The following is an 18219-nucleotide window of genomic DNA, read 5'->3' as shown; positions in this document are numbered from 1 at the left end:
CGCTTTAAAAACTTATCAATGTTGCCAGAGAATCGCTGGTGAGATTTCAAAGCATTTGGCTGTGGTATGCTGATACGCGGGTCCACATTCCTATTCAGGAATCATGTTTCCAAATTGACCAATAGCATCCGCTCTACAACGGCTCCGCTACAAAATCAGTCGGTACGCTATCATTCCGTCGTTCTCTAAGAGGATTTTCAAAGCGCCTACTACCGCATACGGCAGGTTGGTCTGAAGCGATTCGTTCGCCTCGCCTTAATGTCGATGTTACACAGATGGGTAATGAGTACACCAACTTCGAGGCCCTTGTGTTGCTTATTGCTCATATAAATTGACTCCAGGACGTCATAGCTCTAGAATCCATTATCATACTCCCTTTTCTAAAAGAGACTTCCAAGCAAATCCGCCAGACATGGTAGACCTAGCCATTACACGCATCGACGTCTTCCAGGTGGACTTACCATACTCCCACGGTGTCTATGTTCTCTCCGCAGGACGAGAGTACAGGAGTTTCGACTCCACCATCGTCCGCATAACCACCAACACCGGAATCGAAGGATGGGGAGAAAGTTGTCCCTTCGGCTCCACATACGTTGCTTCCCACGCACTCGGCGTTAGAGCCGGTCTCGCTCAAATCGCACCCAGCATTATCGGGCTTGATCCTCGAAGGGTGGACCGCATCAACGACGCCATGGATGCCGCGCTACTCGGTCATGAAGCCGCAAAGGCAGCCATAGATATAGCATGCTGGGACGCCTTTGGAAAGTCTGTCGGATTGTCTGTCTGCGAACTCCTTGGTGGAAGAACGAATGTCAAGTTACCTACGATTTCTTCCATTGGTGTGATGAGTCCGGAGGATGTGCGTAAGCAAGTTGCTAAAGACCGAGCGAATGGGTATAGAGGCTACTCAATTAAGATTGGACAAGAGCCTGCAGCGGATGCAGCACTGATTGTCGCAGCAATGGCCGACAAGCAACCGGGAGAATTCTTTCTTGTCGACGCAAACTGCGGGTTGACTGTTGAAACCGCGCTCCGAACGCTGAAGTTGTTGCCGGAGGGGCTGGATTTTGTTCTCGAGAGCCCCTGTGCAACATTACGAGAGCACATGTCTCTTCGACATAGGTCCATCCCATGATATTCGACGAGCTTGCAACCAACGAAGCCTCTATTGTGCAAGCAATTGCCGATGATGCGGCAGAAGGCATTGGATTCAAGATCTCGAAAGCTGGTGGTTTGACCAGAGGTCGTCGACAGCGCGACATCTGTATAGCTGCCGGCTATACTATTAGTGTTCAAGATACGGTCGGCTCTGATATCTCATTTGCCACAATTGTCCATTTAGCCCAGACGATTCCAGAGCGGAATTTGCGATGCATATTAGACACAAGAGATATGGTGACGGTGAAGACGGCGGATTGCGACTATCCTGTTCACGACGGTCTTGTCACAGCACCGAGTGCGCCAGGCTTGGGCATGAAGCCTCGCTTGGATGTCCTGGGAGAGCCAGTTGCTAGCTACTACTAGGACATTAGCTTTAGTGCCGCTTCGAGACTGATTTGGCGGTTATTCATACTATGCTTCAAAATAGCTATGACTAGGATGAGCATACCGAAGTCAAACTGAGATTAAAAAAATAGAGTCTTCGCTATTACCATCATTGTCTACAGAACTTTTCTTACACCTAAGATGCCATTCCGCAGTATGTATCATTTCATATGAACTTCTAGCGGTGGATAGGCGTTCGTAAATTAGTTGTTAGCAGCGAGAATGTAGGGGACAATAATAAATCAAATAAATGGCAGACTAGACACTTGATGTCATTCTGCTAAAGTCGTGGGGAAAGGCAACCCTCGTCTTGGAAGCGAAGCGTCTCATAGTGTACGGCCCAAAACAGCTAGCCGCATCTTGGCTCTTCCGAACTCCGATCCAAATCTTGAGATGAACGCGACAGCCATCAGCAAACACAAAGCTCAATGGCACACCCACGGTCGCTCATAGCTCCTTTGAGCCGACTCACGACATTATCAATCGCTTCGTCGAGATCCGAGATACCCCGTTTTGCCTCGCTACCGTACCAGTCGATACGATGCGCTACCACAAAAGCCCAACCCAAGAAAAAGAAGAAGCCCAGGAATACTTTCTTACAGTATGACCTGAAGAAGGCAGAGCAGTTCTCGCTCATTGATGCGATGCAGTATATCTCTTCCGTTCTACACAGATAGCCATTGTCCAGCCAAATACTAACTATATGGTAGCTACATCCGCGCCTTCGAAGTCGGCCGCAACCCATCCTCCTCTAAGTACGAAATGCACGTCCGCTTGCGCACCCTTAAAAACGGTCCTGTAGTTCGCAATCGCCTACGTCTGCCACACCCTGTAAAGACAGACATACGAATATGCGTCATCGCAGCGCCCGATTCGAAAGCCGCAGCCGAAGCACGTTCCGCCGGCGCCACCCTTGTTGGCGAGGACGAAATCTTCGCCCAGATCAAGGAGGGAATTGTCGAGTTTGACCGCTGTATTTGCCACATTGAATCTCTCCAGAAGCTCAATAAAGCTGGGCTGGGACGAGTGTTGGGACCTAAGGGGCTGATGCCGAGCACGAAGACGGGCACCGTGGTAACATCTGTGGGATCGAGTGTACGGAACATGGTGGGTGGAAGTGAGTACAGAGAACGATTGGGGGTGATCAGGATGGCGGTTGGGCAGCTGGGGTTCACGCCAGAGGAGATGCAGAGGAACGTTAAAGCGTTCATGGATGCATTAAGGAAGGATATTGCGCAGATGAGTGATCGGATAAGTAAGGAAGTGCACGAGGTGGTAAGTCAACTCCACTACTCTCTGACTATTGTGAATGGATAGCTAACAGCATGACAGGTTCTCAGCTCAACGAATTCGCCTGGCTTCACGCTGAACGGAGAGTTCAAAGGCGCGAATTCTATAGCGCCAAAGGAGTTGTCTGGTCCTTTGTAGATTCTTGCATCTAGCATACATGCTGTACAATCAATGTACCATATCTAACGCCATCGCTATGCTGGTATCATGTTTGCCTATTGCCTCGTCTTGAGTGACTTGAGCACTTTGACTGCCTCTGCTGACTCCATGTCCGCGTAACTTTTCATGACCTTCATAACTCTGCCAGACCCTGCTGTTCCAGCACTCTTTGCTTGTTGTAATGCTGTGCTTAGGTCCATCAACAACGTACTCCGCGCCTTTGCTATCCGCGGCCGTTGCGCTGTAATGAATGGATGCTCGTTCAGGCCCTTCTCCAAACCCAGTATCAGCTTATATTGTATTACATTCCTCCTCAGCTTCGCAATAGAAACTCCATAGCTCCCGTCGTCTTCTTCATCTTCGTCCTCGTCCTCATCGCTATCCGACACCTCGTCACCTAAGACAATCACTTCTTTCCCTGACGTCTCAATGACCAGTTCGCTCTCGAGCTCTTTGAGTCTTGAGTCGTAGTCCACAAGCCTTCTCCCAATCTCGATCTTTGCCCTAGCGTCTCTCCGGTCTTGCAGTAGCTGCCCAACTTCAAGTTCCCGCTGCTCCACCACACCCTTTAGTCCATTAACTTCCTTCCTAAAGCCTAGCAACCCCACCCTGACCTCCTCTACCTTTTCTTCACCGCCATGCAAACTATTCCCCAAGTTCAGAAAATCTTGGTAGTTCGAGTTCACGAGATCGAGGAGCTCTTTGCTGAGGAGCTGTGATCGGGAGCGCAGTTCTGAGCGTAGGTCTTCGAGTGTTTGGTGTCGATTGGAAAGCGTGGAGAGGTATGTTGACGGCGAGAAATTTGGAGCTAGGAAGTCGCTGCGCTGTAATGGGGTAGCGAAGGGCAGCGTATCGAGATTGTCTTCATCATCGTCAGAGGAGTTAGAGCGAGAGTCTCCAAACTATGCATTGCTATCAGCACAAATATTGTGTACATGCCTCAAATGACGTGATAAGAAGCAGCGAGACTCAATTAGATGTATACACGTACGTAGAATTGGCTCATGGCGGCAGGCGTATCGCCGTATGCGAATCGCGCCAGGTGTTCTGGAAGTCCAAATAACCTTTATCGATAAGCTTACTTGTGGTTCGGAAAAGGAACCGAGGCCTCGGAACAATCAGTGACGAATATTCGGCCTCTCTCATGTTGGTTAATAATCCACTGCTAGTGTGCCCCTCCGTGGGGTAAGACGTCAGAAGGATGTATACTAAGGGTCTCGCGGTCTGATCTCTTCTTCTCGCATTGCTCGTCTTCAGTGTTTGGCTTTATTTCCTCTTACGTTTGTGAAGTGTCAAGCGTATCTACTATATACTGTTGGAGATAGAACAACATACAATGCCCCCGCTTCCCCCGCCGGAGCTTCCTGAGCCAGCGCATCCGGACGTCGACTCGATGCTAAGTCGCAAGTTTGGAAGAGAGGTCGCTAACTACTTCTCCGGTACATCTACTCGTCTTAGCCTGCCTCTCTATCCTGCAATATCTAACACTACCACGTAGGCTCTCCGTTAAACCGCGTGTCTTTCCTCCGCGCCGACCATGCCTTCCTCTCTGCCGCCCTTCACCATCCAAGCACAACCTTCCTCCTTTTTAACAAACTCGAGCCCCTCTTGAAGTCTCCTACCGAACTCGCCCAAAAGAAGTTCGAGGATGTCAAATCTATCATCGGCAACAATCCTTTCGAGCGGTCAGAGACAGACACCATTGCGCAATACAACTCCTCCCTCTACCTGCCTCAGATAATATTTCTAGGCCTGCATGAGAAGAAAGAAGGTTTAGTGTATAAGGAACATTATAAGGGCCAGCCATGGTTTGCGGTTGATGTTACCCCAAAGGAAAGCGTAAAAGAAGAGGCAGAGAAGTTGGTAGAGAGGTTGCTTGGAGAGGGATTAGATTTTAGCAAGGGAAGGATGCATTTGAGTTTGCCAGCGATAGAAGGTAAGTTTTCCCATGTTCCCTTCAATACTTGACATGTGTTTAGTATCAATACTAACGGTGATTAATAGCCGCCATTTATGCCGAAGCCCGCCACCTCCTCGACTGGAACGCGCGAAACCCCTACTGCGCATCCTGCGGCTACAAGACGCTCTCCGTACACGCCGGCTTCAAACGCACATGTCCTCCCAAGGACATCGCTGAGTCAGTAGCTACCGCAGGCGAACGTCCCCCGTGCGCTACCCGAACCGGTGTTTCTAACCTTTGCTTCCCGCGGACAGATCCGACGGTCATCATGGCCGTTGTCTCAGCGGACGGAAAGAAGATACTGCTGGGTAGACAGAAGAGGTGGCCACCACACTGGTACAGTACCCTAGCCGGCTTCCTCGAACCCGCCGAGTCCGTCGAAGAAGCCGTGCGTCGTGAAGTCTGGGAAGAATCTGGTATCCATCTTGGACGTGTAGTCATTCATTCTACGCAACCGTGGCCTTATCCTGCCAATTTGATGATTGGCGCAATTGGGCAGGCTATTCCTGGTGGAGAGACGATCCATCTAGGCCATGACGTGGAATTAGAGGACGCAAAGTGGTTTACGGCAGAGGAAGTGAGGGAGGCTCTAAGGGTTGGAACGAGTGGGCTTGGAGACGATGCGGGGCCAGAGTACAAGGAAGGCGGACTTAGGTTGCCGCCGCAGACGGCGATTGCGAACCAACTTATGACGGCGTTTGTCAATGGCTTTGCTAGTGGGTCGCCTATGATATAGTCTGCATGTGATTTCGAGTTGGGAAATGACTTAGAATCAGGCGGTTGTAGAGATTGGATGAAGTCTCGCGTCTAGACTCGTAGATTCATAAAAACAAACTCGTAGATGTGACAGTGGTATTCGTGTTTCTTTATTCGTTATGTATTCTCAACCATCTAAGGTAGGACGATATATTTGGTCAAATGCTTCGGTATCGCGCCTAGGAGGTTTTTCTGCTCCAACCACTTCTTCGAGAATAGACGATCGGCGTATCTGTATGCGCCGTCGCAGAGCAGTGTGACGACAGTATGTCCCCTGCCCAGCTTCTCTGCCACCTCCTTTGCTGCTACGACGTTCAGACATGAACTGGCGCCTAGATACAGACCCTCCTCGTCCAGACACCTATACACCATCTCGATCGTCTTCTCGTCGCTGATGTGTAACGAGCCGTCTAGGAGGTCGATGTCGGGCTTGAGGTTGTCGGTTACGCGGCCTTGCCCGATGCCTTCTGTAATCGAACCTCCAGCTCTATCTGCCAATTTCCCTCCACTCTGAATATACGAGTGCAGCACACTGCCAGGTGGATCCGCCAAGAAGCTCTTCACCCTTCCATCACTCTTCTCTTTCAAGTAACGTGTAACGCCAGCTAGGGAGCCTCCAGTACCAGTTGCACAGGTGAATGCGTCGATCTTGCCTTCTGTCTGATACCAAATCTCTGGGCCTGTAGTCTCAATATGCGCCTGGCGATTTGCCGTGTTATCGAATTGATTCGTCCACACCGCATTGTCTAAGCGCTCGGCGTGCCGTTTGGCTTGGTGGTTGTAATTCTCTGGGTTGTCGAATGCGACGGCGGGGACGGGGTATACTTCTGCACCGAGCAGGCGGAGGAGGTCGACTTTGCCTTGCGACTGCGTGTTCGGCATGTAGATTACGAGTTTGTAGCCTTTGGAGCGGCAGACATGTGCGAGGCCTATGCCAGTGTTTCCCGCCGTGCCTTCAATGACCGTGCCGCCTGGCTTAAGCAGGCCGGCTTTCTCTGCATGCTCGACGACAAAAAGAGCGGCGCGATCTTTTACAGAGCCACCCGGGTTCTGGAACTCGGCCTTTCCTAGAACATTGCAGCCCGTCTCCTCGGAGAGCTTCTTTAGGCGGATCAGAGGTGTCTTTCCAATTGCTATGAGCTATGTTAGTAACATCATCTTGAAGTAATATAGAGCGGGTCCGTGGCTATTGCAATCGTACCATCTAGTAAGCCCCGCTGTCCATAGCCTTGAGCTTTTGAGATGTTGATGGCCGTTTGGTTTGCGGCTTCCAATTGACTTATGCTCTGGGCACTCCGCCATGCAGAAGCCGCAAAGCTGCGCGCTGCTGTCCGGAACATGACTGCACTACCAACAAAAGAGATGTGAGAATTTGAATGGAGGCGAAAGCTCTCAATGAAGTCGTCGGCCCATCGGCGAATCAACGCGCTTTCGCCCGATGTCGCCATGTCGCCATCCCGCTTTCACGTGCTTTCGTATCCGCCCGCATTGTTTATGTCTGTGCGCTGTGCACAACATTGCATACATCAGCCACCATCAGCAAGATATCTATGCTAGTACCAGGAGAGGACGATACAAACTATTAAACACACAGCAAAAATGCCTGGTCGCACATCGACGCGCGCAACGCGCACTTCCACTACGTCAGAAGCCCCCAAATCGACTACCGGGACTCTCAAGTCAACACGCGCTTCCTCCGCACGACAGTCCTCGAACGCAGTCGAGATACCTGATGAAGGCCCTATAACGTCACTGCGGACACGAGTAGCGCAAATTTTCGGAGATGCACAGAAGACTATTGCGACGCAACGAAAGCTAGTGGTCAATCTGAGAAAGATACAGGAGGCTTGCTGCTTCGAGCCTCCGGATACAGGCAAGAAACATGGGAAGAAGTCTATGGGAGAGGTACAAGAGCACTTTTACGAGGAAGATTTCAACAATGAGATTGTAAGATGTGCGCTCAGGATACTTTGCGTCAAGAAAACCGAGCCGGCAGGAGAAAGACTGATTAGGTTCTTGGCCGTGTTCTTGAAGTATGCTTCAGAAAAGGGTAGGTCGAGTCTCGACACAACAATACAATAGCGGCATACTAACGCGAAACAGACCAAGCAATCTTTGCAGTAGAGACGGAGGAAGAGGAAACAATGTTAGCAGAGACACCAAGCAGCCGCCTCATATCGCAGATCATCACTACGATCCTCGCTTTTCTGACAGCCAAAGACAAGACGGTTCGCTTTCGAGCGACACAAACAGTCGCGCAGCTCGTAAACAACCTCACAACGTTCGACGGCCACATTTTCGATTTATGCAGACTGGGCTTCTTGAAACGTCTGCGAGACAAGGAGTCTCCAGTGCGCGTGCAAGCAGTCCTTGGTCTCGGCCGCCTTGCATCCGAAGAGGATGACGAGCAAGATGAGGAAGACAGCGATGACGATACCACAGGCGGCATACTAGACAAGCTAGTAGATGTCATGATCAACGACCCGAGCGCCGAAGTGCGACGCGCTGTTCTCGCAAATTTACCTATATTGCCATCGTCCCTACGATACCTCCTTGAGCGAGCTCGTGATATGGATCCAACGTTGCGACGAGTGGTATACGTCAGTATATTGCCTTCTCTAGGAGACTTTCGGCACATGTCGCTAGTAGAACGAGAGAAGCTCATTCGGTGGGGGCTGCGGGATCGCGATGATAAAGTGCGAAAAGCTGCTGCAACTCTGTTTCGCGAACGATGGCTTGAGAATTGTGCTTCATCGCGCGATCAGCGTCCCGAAGAAGAGAGGAAGCCGGGCAGTGTTGCTCCACCGGATCTTGAAGCTCTGTGCGAACTCCTCGAGCGCATTGATGTCACCCGGTCGGGTGAAGAAGACGGCATGGCTCACGAGGCGATGCGCGAGTTCTGGGACGGCCGTGAAGATTATCGCGAGCACATCACGTTCGACCATGAATTCTGGAAAAATCTGGATTCGCAGACTGCGTTCATTGCGCGCACTCTAAATGACTACTGCCACGGGACCCAAGATGACAGAGTCCAAGGTATGATCGAGGACAAGATGCCTGAAGTCACCATGTTCGCTTTCATTCTACAGAGGGAATTGAACTCGTTGATGGAGCTAGTAGACAAAGTCGCAGTCATGGACGAGTCGGATCCTGACGCCGAGGAAGCTCAAGAAGATGTTGAGGAGAAGGATTTCATTGTTCAACAGCTTCTTCACATCGCCCAAACACTCGACTACACGGACGAAATGGGACGAAGGCAGATGTACAACATCATGCGGGAAGCCATTGCGAAGGCTCAACTTCCTGAGGAGTGCACGAAGCTCGCCATTGAAGTCCTGCGCATTGTCTGCGGCCAACGCGGCGAGTCAGACTTTTGCGCCATAATAGTGGAGGCTATCGCTGAGGTTCGAGACTCTTTACTAGATGCGGATGTGGATGAGTCCCAAGACAAGGGCGACGGCGACGATGAAGAAAGCTTCCACTCCGCCCAGTCAGACGTCGTCGGAGATGCCCCTCTGATAAAACTAAGGAAGTCGGACATCGCGAAGGATCTTAGCCCGGAAGAAGAGGAAGAACAGCGTATCCGAGAAGTCATGGTGTACTCGAAATGCCTTCACATAGCCCAATGCACATTACAAAACGTCCAGGGTGATCTGGAATCGGACAACTCCTTGACGAACATCCTCAACACACTGATCATACCCGCTGTCCAGGCACACGAAGCGATGATCCGAGAGCGAGGAGTGATTTGTTTAGGTTTGGCTGCTCTCCTTAGCAAGGTAAGCTTGTTGTATCTGAGTAGCGTGACTGAGATGGTGCTGATAGTATGCAGGATCTTGCACTGAGCAACCTGGATCTCTTCTTACATTGTTATACAAAGGGCCATGACGCACTCAAGGAGATTGTCATTCAAGTGTTAACTGATGTTATCATCACGCATCCGCAACTTCTTGCGCCTCCAGCGCTAGACCCAGAAGCCACAGAGGAGGATGCCGAGCCGAAGCCGAATCCGCTCATCAAGCCACTCACTAAGGTCTTATTAAAGGCATTCGGCTTAGACAACCGGCGAATAAGCCTCATTGCTTGCACCGCTGCATCCAAACTGTTGTTGCTAGGCATCTTACCACCGGCTCCAACGGCGGACATATTGAAAGCATTTACGCTGACGTACTTCGATCCTGAGGCCGCCTTGAACCCCGCGCTGAGACAAGCACTGAGTTACTTCCTCCCCGTATACTGCCACTCGAAACTCAAAAACGCAGAGCTCATGGCTCAGATCGCTGTCCCGATCATATCGAAATTACTCCTCATGCGCGATGAACTTGTCGATGATGAGGAGATCAATGAGATGGTGGGCTGGCCTGTCATCACCGCCCATCTCTCTGAATGGACAGATGGGCGGAAAGTCGTCGGGACTACCGAGCTGGGGCTTGACGGGAAAACGAGTACTTCTGCGGAGGCAGAACAACCGCATATCCATCTTGCAAATGAAGTCTTGGAGCGTGCTTTGACAAGTACATGCTCGAAAGATGAAAGGAAACCGTTACTGTCGTTGCTGGGTAAATTGTACATTGCTCCGACATCTACGAGGCGGAAGGGCGAGGAGTTTGTTGTGGATGAAGAGAGTTTGCGTACGCTGCATGGCCTTGTTTCGGAGGCTGTAGAAGGCAGGATTGGGGTGGATGCCACACAGCGAAACGCCCTATCTAAACTGGAGATTAGTCTTACCAAGCGCTTGGGCGAGGTGGAACTTGTCACACAGGTGCAGGATCAGACTCCCGTTTCGGCCGAAACCACTGTTGCGGACGGAAATGAGGGCGAGACCGAAGCAGACAATGATACGACTGAGGTTTCCAAGACGCAGGCTCAAGCGCAAAGCGGTGTCGATGAGACTCAGGCAGATGTGGACGGATCTGAGATTGATGAAGATGAGGATGATACGATGCTAGCGGGGCTGCAAGGCGAAGGCACACGCATGCCCCTTGAAGAAGAAGACGAGGAGGTAGAGGATGAAGTAAACGATGATGATACGACAATGACTATTGGAAGAGGGAAGACAGCGGTCACGGAAGATGATATCATGGAGAGTCTCTTAAGAGACGATGACTCTTCATAATTTACTGCAAAGGGAAACTGTATATGTTTGGGCTGGGCTGATGTCGGCGTTCTTCGGTTACTTGGTTGTTGGTTCAGGGCGGGACGTATTGTGTCTGGCGGAATGGGGGTGTATGCAATGAAGTTCATGCGAATGATATTCCTCTTTCAATGCAGCCACACAAACACGCCTGAGACAATGTTGATCTATACTCAAATTCCTTCGAATAAGCCTAGTTCACGAACCGTAACTGTAGTTTCGCCCCATGAGAGGGTTGTATAACGAGATTGAGGCGTTCATGGGCTGAAAACTTTGGTGAATCGGAGAGGTAAGATTATGTGGTTGACCCACGAAAGGGGAACATGTTCCCATTCCCTGGCGTACAGTGACACAGACCCAGCGGTCTAGGACGCTTGTACCTGGCACATGACACCCTCATTCTTCAGCTCAGCCCTGAAGGAAATCAGGACCTGCTTCACAGTCTGCGTGAATAATACGTCATGCTGTGAATGTAGCGGCGAATAAAGACGTGCGGCTCTGCGATATTCTTCTAAGCTGCATAGAAGATGAAGATAATAGATGGTGACTATGCTACGGTAAACCCAAGGTCGTAGTTCGCTAAGATGAAAAGTTGTATTTGAGAAATATATAAATATACAACAGCAATGTACAGGGTATACAGAACGAAACAAGCCACCTGAGAAGCTAAACTATCTAAACCCATATATGCAGGCCCCGGTGACATGCTCCCAACGCCATTCGTACGCCCCGTAGATAATCCCTCGAGCAACCTATACTGCCAGACTTGAAAGTATATCGACATGTGAACAAGCCGCCCCTCACCACGGCCGATCAATACTGTCCATCCAGCCAAACACCTCCCTGACAAACCCTCTAATCTCGCCACACGTCCTGCTCGCCTGGTCCTCCCTACACCCCTCCTCGGCAATAACATCCCACAGCCTCCTCTCAACATCATACCCGAGCATTTCCACCATGTCCTCTTTACTGCCCCACATCCTATGCGGCGTACCATCGAGCTCATACGTCGGCTGCGACTTGTCGACCAGCACCTTGGCCGGGTCAAGCTTGAGCATATTCTGATGGAGAAAGACAGGCCGCGGCCGTCTGGGCGCTTTGCGCGTGCGGTTGAGCGATTTCTCGACGGCGGGGACGGGGTGTGCGAGGTCTGTGTTTTGCCATTGGTCTGAAGGGTGGATGTGGCTGCGCATCGGGGTGAGGTATTCGTAGTCGAGGCCTGGGTCGGCTTGCGCAATGGCTGAGCCGCGGAAGGTGCCGTTCATGTGGCGGCCGATGGCGCGCGGGCCGCTGCGGACTTGGTAGTAAGGCAGGCCGACGGCCATGGCGGCTTGGACAAAGGTTTCCTTGTCGCCGGCGCCGTGGCTGCCTTGGGAGAGGAGCGTGTAGTAGTAGTCTGGGCCGTAGTAGTTATAGTAGACCATCATGAGGAGAGATTCTCGGTGCACGTCTTTGTTGATCATCAGCTGGCCGCTCTCGGTGGTGAATCGCGCTTGTGACGGTTCTTCAGGTATGGCGGCGATGTGATAGAAGTGCGCCGAGATGGTTAAGGCCCAGTAATCGGGCCATGTGACGAGACCGTGAGTCGTGTATGGTGCGGTTGAGAAGAGGATCGTGGGATCATAGACGGGGAATGTATCGCTGTCTAGGAAGAGGACGTGTTGGAAAGTGGAAAAGAGCATCGCGAACACCTTGTACTGGTAGTGATCCGGCTGTTTGATGTACTCGGCGGTGTCGTATACGTTTGACAGCACGACGCAGCGCGCCTGCAATGAGGGGAGGATGGTGTCGCATATTTTTGGCTCGTACTTGCTCCAATCGTCGATGAAGACCTCGACTGGAAGGTTGCATCCTGTTCTTCGAAGCATACGCAAAGACACCAAGAAGACGGGCATATACACAGCATTGGCTGTTGTTACAATCCCCGTGGTGCCTTTTGCAAACGACAGTTTCGAACCGAGATGTTGCGCCGATGTCCGCATAGCATAGTGCGCCCGGAATAAGGCGGTCTCATCATCGTCGGTGAAGCCCGCCAGTCGATCAGCATGCTTTCTTTCTGGTTCCAGCGGTCTCCAGTCGGCCGCCGAGCCAATGTCATCTTTCACGAGCTGTAGAGGTTTGCATTGTGGTTGAGCTGCGAGAAGCGCCGACGCAAGATCTTGCCAAAAGCCTTGCACTGCCGCACCGAACGTAGATCCTGCCTCGGTAACGTTCTTCCCTTGGTAATGGACGGGATTGAAGGCTGATGGATGGTCATGTCTCCGTGGTAGGAAGAAGAGACTGCAAGCCAGCAGGAGGAGAGGAATAGCGACTAGCCGGGGCAGGGTCGAGATGATATGCGGCGGCATGTTTATGAGCATGACGGGTGGTAGATCGTTATCATAAACGCGAATCCATGGACCAGGGGGGTTATCACAATGCGAGAACGACGAAAGGCCTGGCCGCAAACTGGAAAATGCCAAACAACGCTCGAAAAGTTGTAGGTACCGGGTTAGAAAACAAATAGGCGTATCGGCATGGTACAGCTTGCCAAACACTTGAATCCAGGCGGGCCGTCCTCGTCGTCGGTGGCGGAATGTGTGGGAGCAAGGATGGAAATCCGTCTCTAAATCGACACACGGGGAGCAATGTGACTTTGATGTCCCAGCGTCGAAGACATGCGACACAATAATAAACCTATCACACTCGAGCCCCGGAGTGGGAGAGGGCAAGGTTGTGAGGGCAGCAAGGCGGTCGGGGGCAAGTTCAGTTACGCCCAGGTCTATGCTGACGCATAATAATAGAGCCACTTTTTTTACGCCCCGCGGATCCCAGCCCTATGCCCTTTTTTTTTGCTAAAGCTTGGTAGCGGGTAGTTGGCCCATCCTAAGTTGAGCTCTTAAATTTATCCAGGTAGTGGTGGCCCGCATAGTGGTAGTGGTGTTGGTGGTGCGCGAGAGGCCCGGCGGAGCGAGAAGCCCTGTTCTATACATGGCGTTTGTTGGAAGCTTGGCAATTCTCACCTTGGTCCAACGTCAGCAGCAAACAGGCGAGGCTGCTCAGCCTCTGGATTCGACGGCAGAACGTTGTTCAATCTTAATTCATAGTCTTGTGCAATGCAAAGTGATGTCGAACTAGTGTCCCGGAATATCGCGGCGTTGTTAGTGCATAGTGCTAAACTTTTGGTTAAAAGACCCTAGCCTGGGGGGCGGGCTCAACTAGCGACTGTACACCTGTGGCTCTGACTAGTTACCCGCTGCAACTTGAACTGAACTTATCAGCTCTAGACTGGCGCTGACATCGTAATGTAGGTGGTACATTGCTTAATTAGTGCTTCAAACGACACACCTTGTAGGTAGAACCTGCACGTGCATGCATTCCTGGGGTCCAAAACGAAGCCTCGACATTCTGCAGCTTCATCAAGCTGTCAACCCAGATTCTCGGGAATGACCCGGCATCCAGGAAAAGAAGATGCGACAAGGACAACACGAGCAATCATCTCGCCGTGCGTGGGACGAGAGAGGGCATGCATAGCAGGGAGGTGAAGACATTGTCTCACGAGCTGTGCAGCCACAGCAACACAGTAGTCGCGCAGTTGCCGCCAGCCATTATAACTGAGGCAAAAACCCCTCTTCAATACTCAGCCCGCTCATCATCACCGTCCGCCTCAGCAGCTCTTTTGGACTCGTGGTGAAAAAACAAGATTGGTGGTCGTAGGAATAAGCTGCGTTCACGGGTAATTTCCTGGAGCTATTACCGGTAGCGCTGCGCCTCGCCGTTTTGGTGCGGCTTACCCGTTCGCCATCCTTGGAATTCCGTCAGATCTCAAATTACATCTCGAGATGGAAGAAGGATTCAGTGTGCGTCGAGTACTCACGCAGGTCTCATGCCATACTTGTAGAATGGGGACGTGACTTTCCCGCAAAGGCACCCGAGTCATGTTTGTGCATGTGTCTGACATGTTCTCCATGTGCGACGTTGAAGCGGGGCTTCGACTCCATCAAGGGAGATGGTAAGTCTCCTTGAAGTGGATACTCTAACCGTTTCGGCTTGATACTGATAACGCACCGTCTCGAGCGGCTTGCATGCATATAAGATAAACAACGGGGCCAAATCCACAATCTCAAGAGCCATCTAAAGTAGGCAAGTCTGTGGCCCATCCATCTATCTGCCGACAGCATTCTCTTCCTGTCTAGTAGCTGTTGCAGAGAAATCCATCGGGTTGTGTTCTGTACAAGCTCGCGAGCACGTTGATATACTAACCAACGAATTCATACACAATTAAACATGAATACTGTACTAAGAGTATATTAGTTTTGTACATGCATCTATATAGCTAGACTTTTGTGCTTTAATTCTGAATGAGTCGAGGATTGCAGAGACGAAAGGAAAAAATAAAAGGAGAACATATTTAGTTACAAGCGGCCTTTGAGTAATGCGGTCCTCTTCCGCGCCCGTCCCCTGCCGCGCTATGCTAAGTGACTCAATTTGTGTCAAGGAAATCAACGCAGACGAAAAGAAGCAAAGCTAGACAAATGTCGAAGAGAAACGCTGGCTGACAAGACATCAAGGAAGAGATCCTCCGGCAGATCCAAAAAGCTCCAACAAGCCCTGTGTCGGCAAGCCCGTGTTGCCGCCCTCCATGTTGTACTTTTGCCCTGTCCGTCCGTCCAGCTTTTATAAAGGTTCAAGTCGAGCCCCAAACACCACCAATCCCCAAAGGTATCGAACTCCTCGCCAAATGAGTTTTCCGTCTATAAGCAACCCGCCCCATTTCCATGCCAGATAGTCAGCAGCAAATGCCACAAAATCTTGTATCAATCTGAATGACGACAAACTCCCCTCCGATATCTTGCCCGCGCCAGCCTGTCCAAAGAACCATACCATGTCAAATCGCTCAAAGATCCAGGCTCTACAAGATCGATACCTTATATACGAGTGCTCTACGCCGGCGACTTGTTGGCCGGATTAGAAGCATTACGTCGGTCATCGTTCATCGATAGTGAGCCGAAGCCAGTTGACAAGAAAGAGAAGGGGTCATTGCGGCCATCACCGCCGTTCATGGCGCCCTGATTCGCGTAGGGGTCTGCCGACGAGAAGGCCGCTTCCGCAGAGCGGCTGTCAAACGGTGTCGAATGCATACCGCCGTTTTGTACGTACTGAGCGCCCATAGGCGGGTAGGGGCTAGCAGCACCCATGCCCGATGGAAGCGCGTATTGGCTGGGCGGCCCTCCATACTGTTGTGCAGGGAAGCCTCCAGCAGCGAAGCCAGCCGGGCCATAGGGACCAGCGCCAGGAGTGCCGCCCATTGAAGGGGGCCCCATGCCGAAACCAGATGGCGTGTCCATGGGCGATGGGAAGGCAGAGTCAGCCACGACAGCAGCTCCTGCACGGCTGGCACCGCAGCGCAGACAGGCCGTGTTCTTGGCGAAGTTGTGGTAGCCACATCCATTCTCACCGCATTTCCAGTCACCGGCCCGGAAAGGAACGACGCCAGTGCCTCCACGCATATGACCACCACCCATGCCATGGCCGTGGCCATGACCCATGTGGTGTTGTGGGGGGCCCATCATACCAGGATGACCGCCGTATCCGTATCCACCACCACCGCCACCACCATAGGCCATCGGGTCGCCGCCGGGTGGGCCTTGCTGCATTGCTGGGAAAGAGCATCGGAAGCAAGCCGTACGACGCTGGAAGTTGGAAAAGCCGCACGAGGGGCAATTCCAGTCACCCGGACGGGGACGATTCTTGCTAGGCGGGAACGGCGTGATGATATCAGCAGCGCGGTCGAGAACACGGCTCGAGGAAGGCGAGACCTCGATGGCCTTCTCGTTGAGAGCACGCCCATTCATACAGAGACTCTCTGCCGCCTAAGCCTGTTAGCATTTTTCACATGTCATCAGGTCACGAATGCGGAGCACATACCTCTTCATGAGACGAGAAGATGGCAAAACCTGTGCCGGTTGGCTTGTGCTGGTCTGGAGTGCGGAGAGTCCAGAATGCAATTGGACGACCGCCAAACTGCGTGAACCAGCTCTCAAGCTCGGATTGGGTGGTGTCGTGAGGCAGACCACTCATGTGAAGGACTTTGCTGCGTTCCGACAGGAAGGCACGTACGTCAGCGCGGGCATCCATGGGCTTGGTGAGGACGTCGGGGTGCTCTTGGGGTGGCTGAGATTTGCGGATAAGGCCACGGAGTACACGAGCAAGTGTGACGGCCTCTTCCATGGCCCGCCTGGGCGAGGCGGGAGCTAAAGCCTGCAGGTGAAAGGGAAGGTTGTGCTTAATGGGAGCCGAGGACTGGACAGGCTCCACTTCGAGGGCAGCACAAATGTTTGTCAAAGCACTCGAGCCAAAGGGCAGCGACTCTGGATGGTGTGCCTGCCAGCGTTGGTACTCTGTGCGCAGGTCGAATGTTCGCGAGTGCTGTAGATATGGAGGGAGCACGACAGACTTGTCACGAGCCTCGCGGGGCAGCTGTACGCGCAGATCCCAGGAGTCGAGCGTGACGAAGGCGAACTCGTAGTTCTTTGGCACAATGTGCTCTTGGGCGAAAGCGTTGAAACGGTCAATGGCGTCCCGAAAGGAGCCGGCGTTGCGAACTTGGTCCCAAGTGAGGGTGGTCAGGCTTGCTGCAGCGAGCTTCGAGTTAGCCGAAGCTCGGGGAGAGCGGGTAGAGACACGACTTACTGCACAGAGCCGTGATGGGCGTGTTGATAGGTTTCACCAAAACACTCTCACGGTGAAGCTGGAGCGGCCAGTCAGTAACTGCATGTCATGTCATGTGCATGTGCAAGTGCAATTGGAGCAGCCGAGAGCGAGCGTACCTCTTCGCAGGATTTTGCATCGAGCAGAATCCACCCGAGCTCAATCACCTCTGCAGAATCTTTGGTGACGTAGACGCCATGCTCGTCGCACGTCGTAGCTACATGGATGACTAGATAGCGGTCTAGATTTGGCGCTTGTGGGCTCGGGGTAGCTTGAGAGGCCATTATCTATACTCGGGCAGGGAGTGCGGGCGCGGTAGACTCGACTCGAGGGATGATGGAGGAGGGAGGGAGCGAGGGAGCGGTGGTGCTATGGGCGGTGGTGCTTCTGGGCGGCGGAGTGGGCGTGACGTCGAGTGGTTTGCGTACGAGAGACGACGACGAGGGTGAGTGGGTGGGTCGGGGCAGGTGCGAGGACGTCAGCGGGCAGGTGAATGGACGAGGCACCTGATGGACGAGGGAGGGGAGACAGCTGGCTCTGCTGCAGATTGGTGGGAGCGAGTGAAGGTAAAGACTCCCCGTGAGAGATGAGACCAAGTGGTATGAGATGCGGTCGGGCAGTGGGTAGCTCCGTGCAATGCCCCCCAGAAGATTTCTTGACGTGGATTGAAGAGCTAAGGCGCACC

General features: G+C 52.2%; 8 protein-coding genes across 8 annotated transcripts; 4 read left to right on the top strand and 4 right to left on the bottom strand.

Annotated features, from left to right (window-relative positions):
* Positions 1-180: 180 nt before the first annotated feature.
* On the top strand, positions 181-1819 carry K460DRAFT_427012 (putative mandelate racemase). The gene is made up of 2 exons (XM_040938267.1): positions 181-1069; positions 1123-1819. Exons 1-2 carry the CDS (start codon positions 413-415, stop codon positions 1522-1524), a joined length of 1059 nt encoding a protein of 352 aa, XP_040790625.1. The 5' UTR covers positions 181-412; the 3' UTR covers positions 1525-1819.
* A 154-nt stretch (positions 1820-1973) lies between these two features.
* On the top strand, positions 1974-2973 carry K460DRAFT_374988 (ribosomal protein L1; the record flags this gene model as incomplete). Its single annotated transcript, XM_040934722.1, has 3 exons — positions 1974-2194; positions 2256-2820; positions 2878-2973. The coding sequence occupies 3 exons, from the start codon at positions 1974-1976 to the stop codon at positions 2971-2973; spliced, it is 882 nt and encodes a 293-aa protein (XP_040790624.1).
* A 77-nt stretch (positions 2974-3050) lies between these two features.
* K460DRAFT_403360 (uncharacterized protein) lies at positions 3051-4000 on the bottom strand (the record flags this gene model as incomplete). Its single annotated transcript, XM_040936620.1, has 2 exons — positions 3051-3896; positions 3986-4000. 2 exons carry the CDS (start codon positions 3998-4000, stop codon positions 3051-3053), a joined length of 861 nt encoding a protein of 286 aa, XP_040790623.1.
* Positions 4001-4247: 247 nt separating this feature from the next.
* Positions 4248-5768, top strand: K460DRAFT_67528 (uncharacterized protein). Its single transcript, XM_040938622.1, has 3 exons — positions 4248-4433; positions 4493-4930; positions 4999-5768. Exons 1-3 carry the CDS (start codon positions 4331-4333, stop codon positions 5688-5690), a joined length of 1233 nt encoding a protein of 410 aa, XP_040790622.1. The 5' UTR covers positions 4248-4330; the 3' UTR covers positions 5691-5768.
* A 77-nt stretch (positions 5769-5845) lies between these two features.
* Positions 5846-7050, bottom strand: K460DRAFT_280888 (PALP-domain-containing protein; the record flags this gene model as incomplete). The annotated part of the gene is made up of 2 exons (XM_040928443.1): positions 5846-6843; positions 6912-7050. The coding sequence occupies 2 exons, from the start codon at positions 7048-7050 to the stop codon at positions 5846-5848; spliced, it is 1137 nt and encodes a 378-aa protein (XP_040790621.1).
* Positions 7051-7234: 184 nt separating this feature from the next.
* K460DRAFT_414676 (uncharacterized protein) lies at positions 7235-11286 on the top strand. Its single transcript, XM_040937691.1, has 3 exons — positions 7235-7760; positions 7814-9489; positions 9543-11286. The coding sequence occupies exons 1-3, from the start codon at positions 7310-7312 to the stop codon at positions 10824-10826; spliced, it is 3411 nt and encodes a 1136-aa protein (XP_040790620.1). The 5' UTR covers positions 7235-7309; the 3' UTR covers positions 10827-11286.
* A 358-nt stretch (positions 11287-11644) lies between these two features.
* K460DRAFT_403356 (glycosyltransferase family 71 protein) lies at positions 11645-13204 on the bottom strand (the record flags this gene model as incomplete). Its single annotated transcript, XM_040936619.1, has 1 exon — positions 11645-13204. The coding sequence occupies one exon, from the start codon at positions 13202-13204 to the stop codon at positions 11645-11647; it is 1560 nt and encodes a 519-aa protein (XP_040790619.1).
* A 2562-nt stretch (positions 13205-15766) lies between these two features.
* Positions 15767-17818, bottom strand: K460DRAFT_353088 (uncharacterized protein; the record flags this gene model as incomplete). Its single annotated transcript, XM_040931692.1, has 4 exons — positions 15767-16696; positions 16752-17458; positions 17517-17574; positions 17654-17818. 4 exons carry the CDS (start codon positions 17816-17818, stop codon positions 15767-15769), a joined length of 1860 nt encoding a protein of 619 aa, XP_040790618.1.
* Between the last annotated feature and the right edge of the window lie 401 nt (positions 17819-18219).

Source organism: Cucurbitaria berberidis, assembly GCF_010015615.1.
Source record: "Cucurbitaria berberidis CBS 394.84 unplaced genomic scaffold K460scaffold_2, whole genome shotgun sequence".
In the NCBI taxonomy this organism is placed as follows: Eukaryota; Fungi; Ascomycota; class Dothideomycetes; order Pleosporales; family Cucurbitariaceae; genus Cucurbitaria; species Cucurbitaria berberidis.
Note: the sequence above shows the minus strand (reverse complement) of the source record. Positions and strands in the feature narration are given on the sequence as shown.

What these genes read in the sequence shown, in the direction of transcription:
- K460DRAFT_427012 (XM_040938267.1), top strand. Translation starts at nt 413, where the DNA reads ATGGTAGACCTAGCCATTACACGCATCGACGTCTTCCAGGTGGACTTA. An exon ending in TGCCGGAGGGGCTGGATTTT is followed by an intron (nt 1,070 to 1,122) that starts GTTCTCGAGAGC and finishes TCTTCGACATAG; the next exon opens with GTCCATCCCATGATATTCGA.
- K460DRAFT_67528 (XM_040938622.1), top strand. Translation starts at nt 4,331, where the DNA reads ATGCCCCCGCTTCCCCCGCCGGAGCTTCCTGAGCCAGCGCATCCGGAC. An exon ending in GGTCGCTAACTACTTCTCCG is followed by an intron (nt 4,434 to 4,492) that starts GTACATCTACTC and finishes ACTACCACGTAG; the next exon opens with GCTCTCCGTTAAACCGCGTG. An exon ending in GAGTTTGCCAGCGATAGAAG is followed by an intron (nt 4,931 to 4,998) that starts GTAAGTTTTCCC and finishes GGTGATTAATAG; the next exon opens with CCGCCATTTATGCCGAAGCC.
- K460DRAFT_414676 (XM_040937691.1), top strand. Translation starts at nt 7,310, where the DNA reads ATGCCTGGTCGCACATCGACGCGCGCAACGCGCACTTCCACTACGTCA. An exon ending in GAAGTATGCTTCAGAAAAGG is followed by an intron (nt 7,761 to 7,813) that starts GTAGGTCGAGTC and finishes AACGCGAAACAG; the next exon opens with ACCAAGCAATCTTTGCAGTA. An exon ending in TGGCTGCTCTCCTTAGCAAG is followed by an intron (nt 9,490 to 9,542) that starts GTAAGCTTGTTG and finishes GATAGTATGCAG; the next exon opens with GATCTTGCACTGAGCAACCT.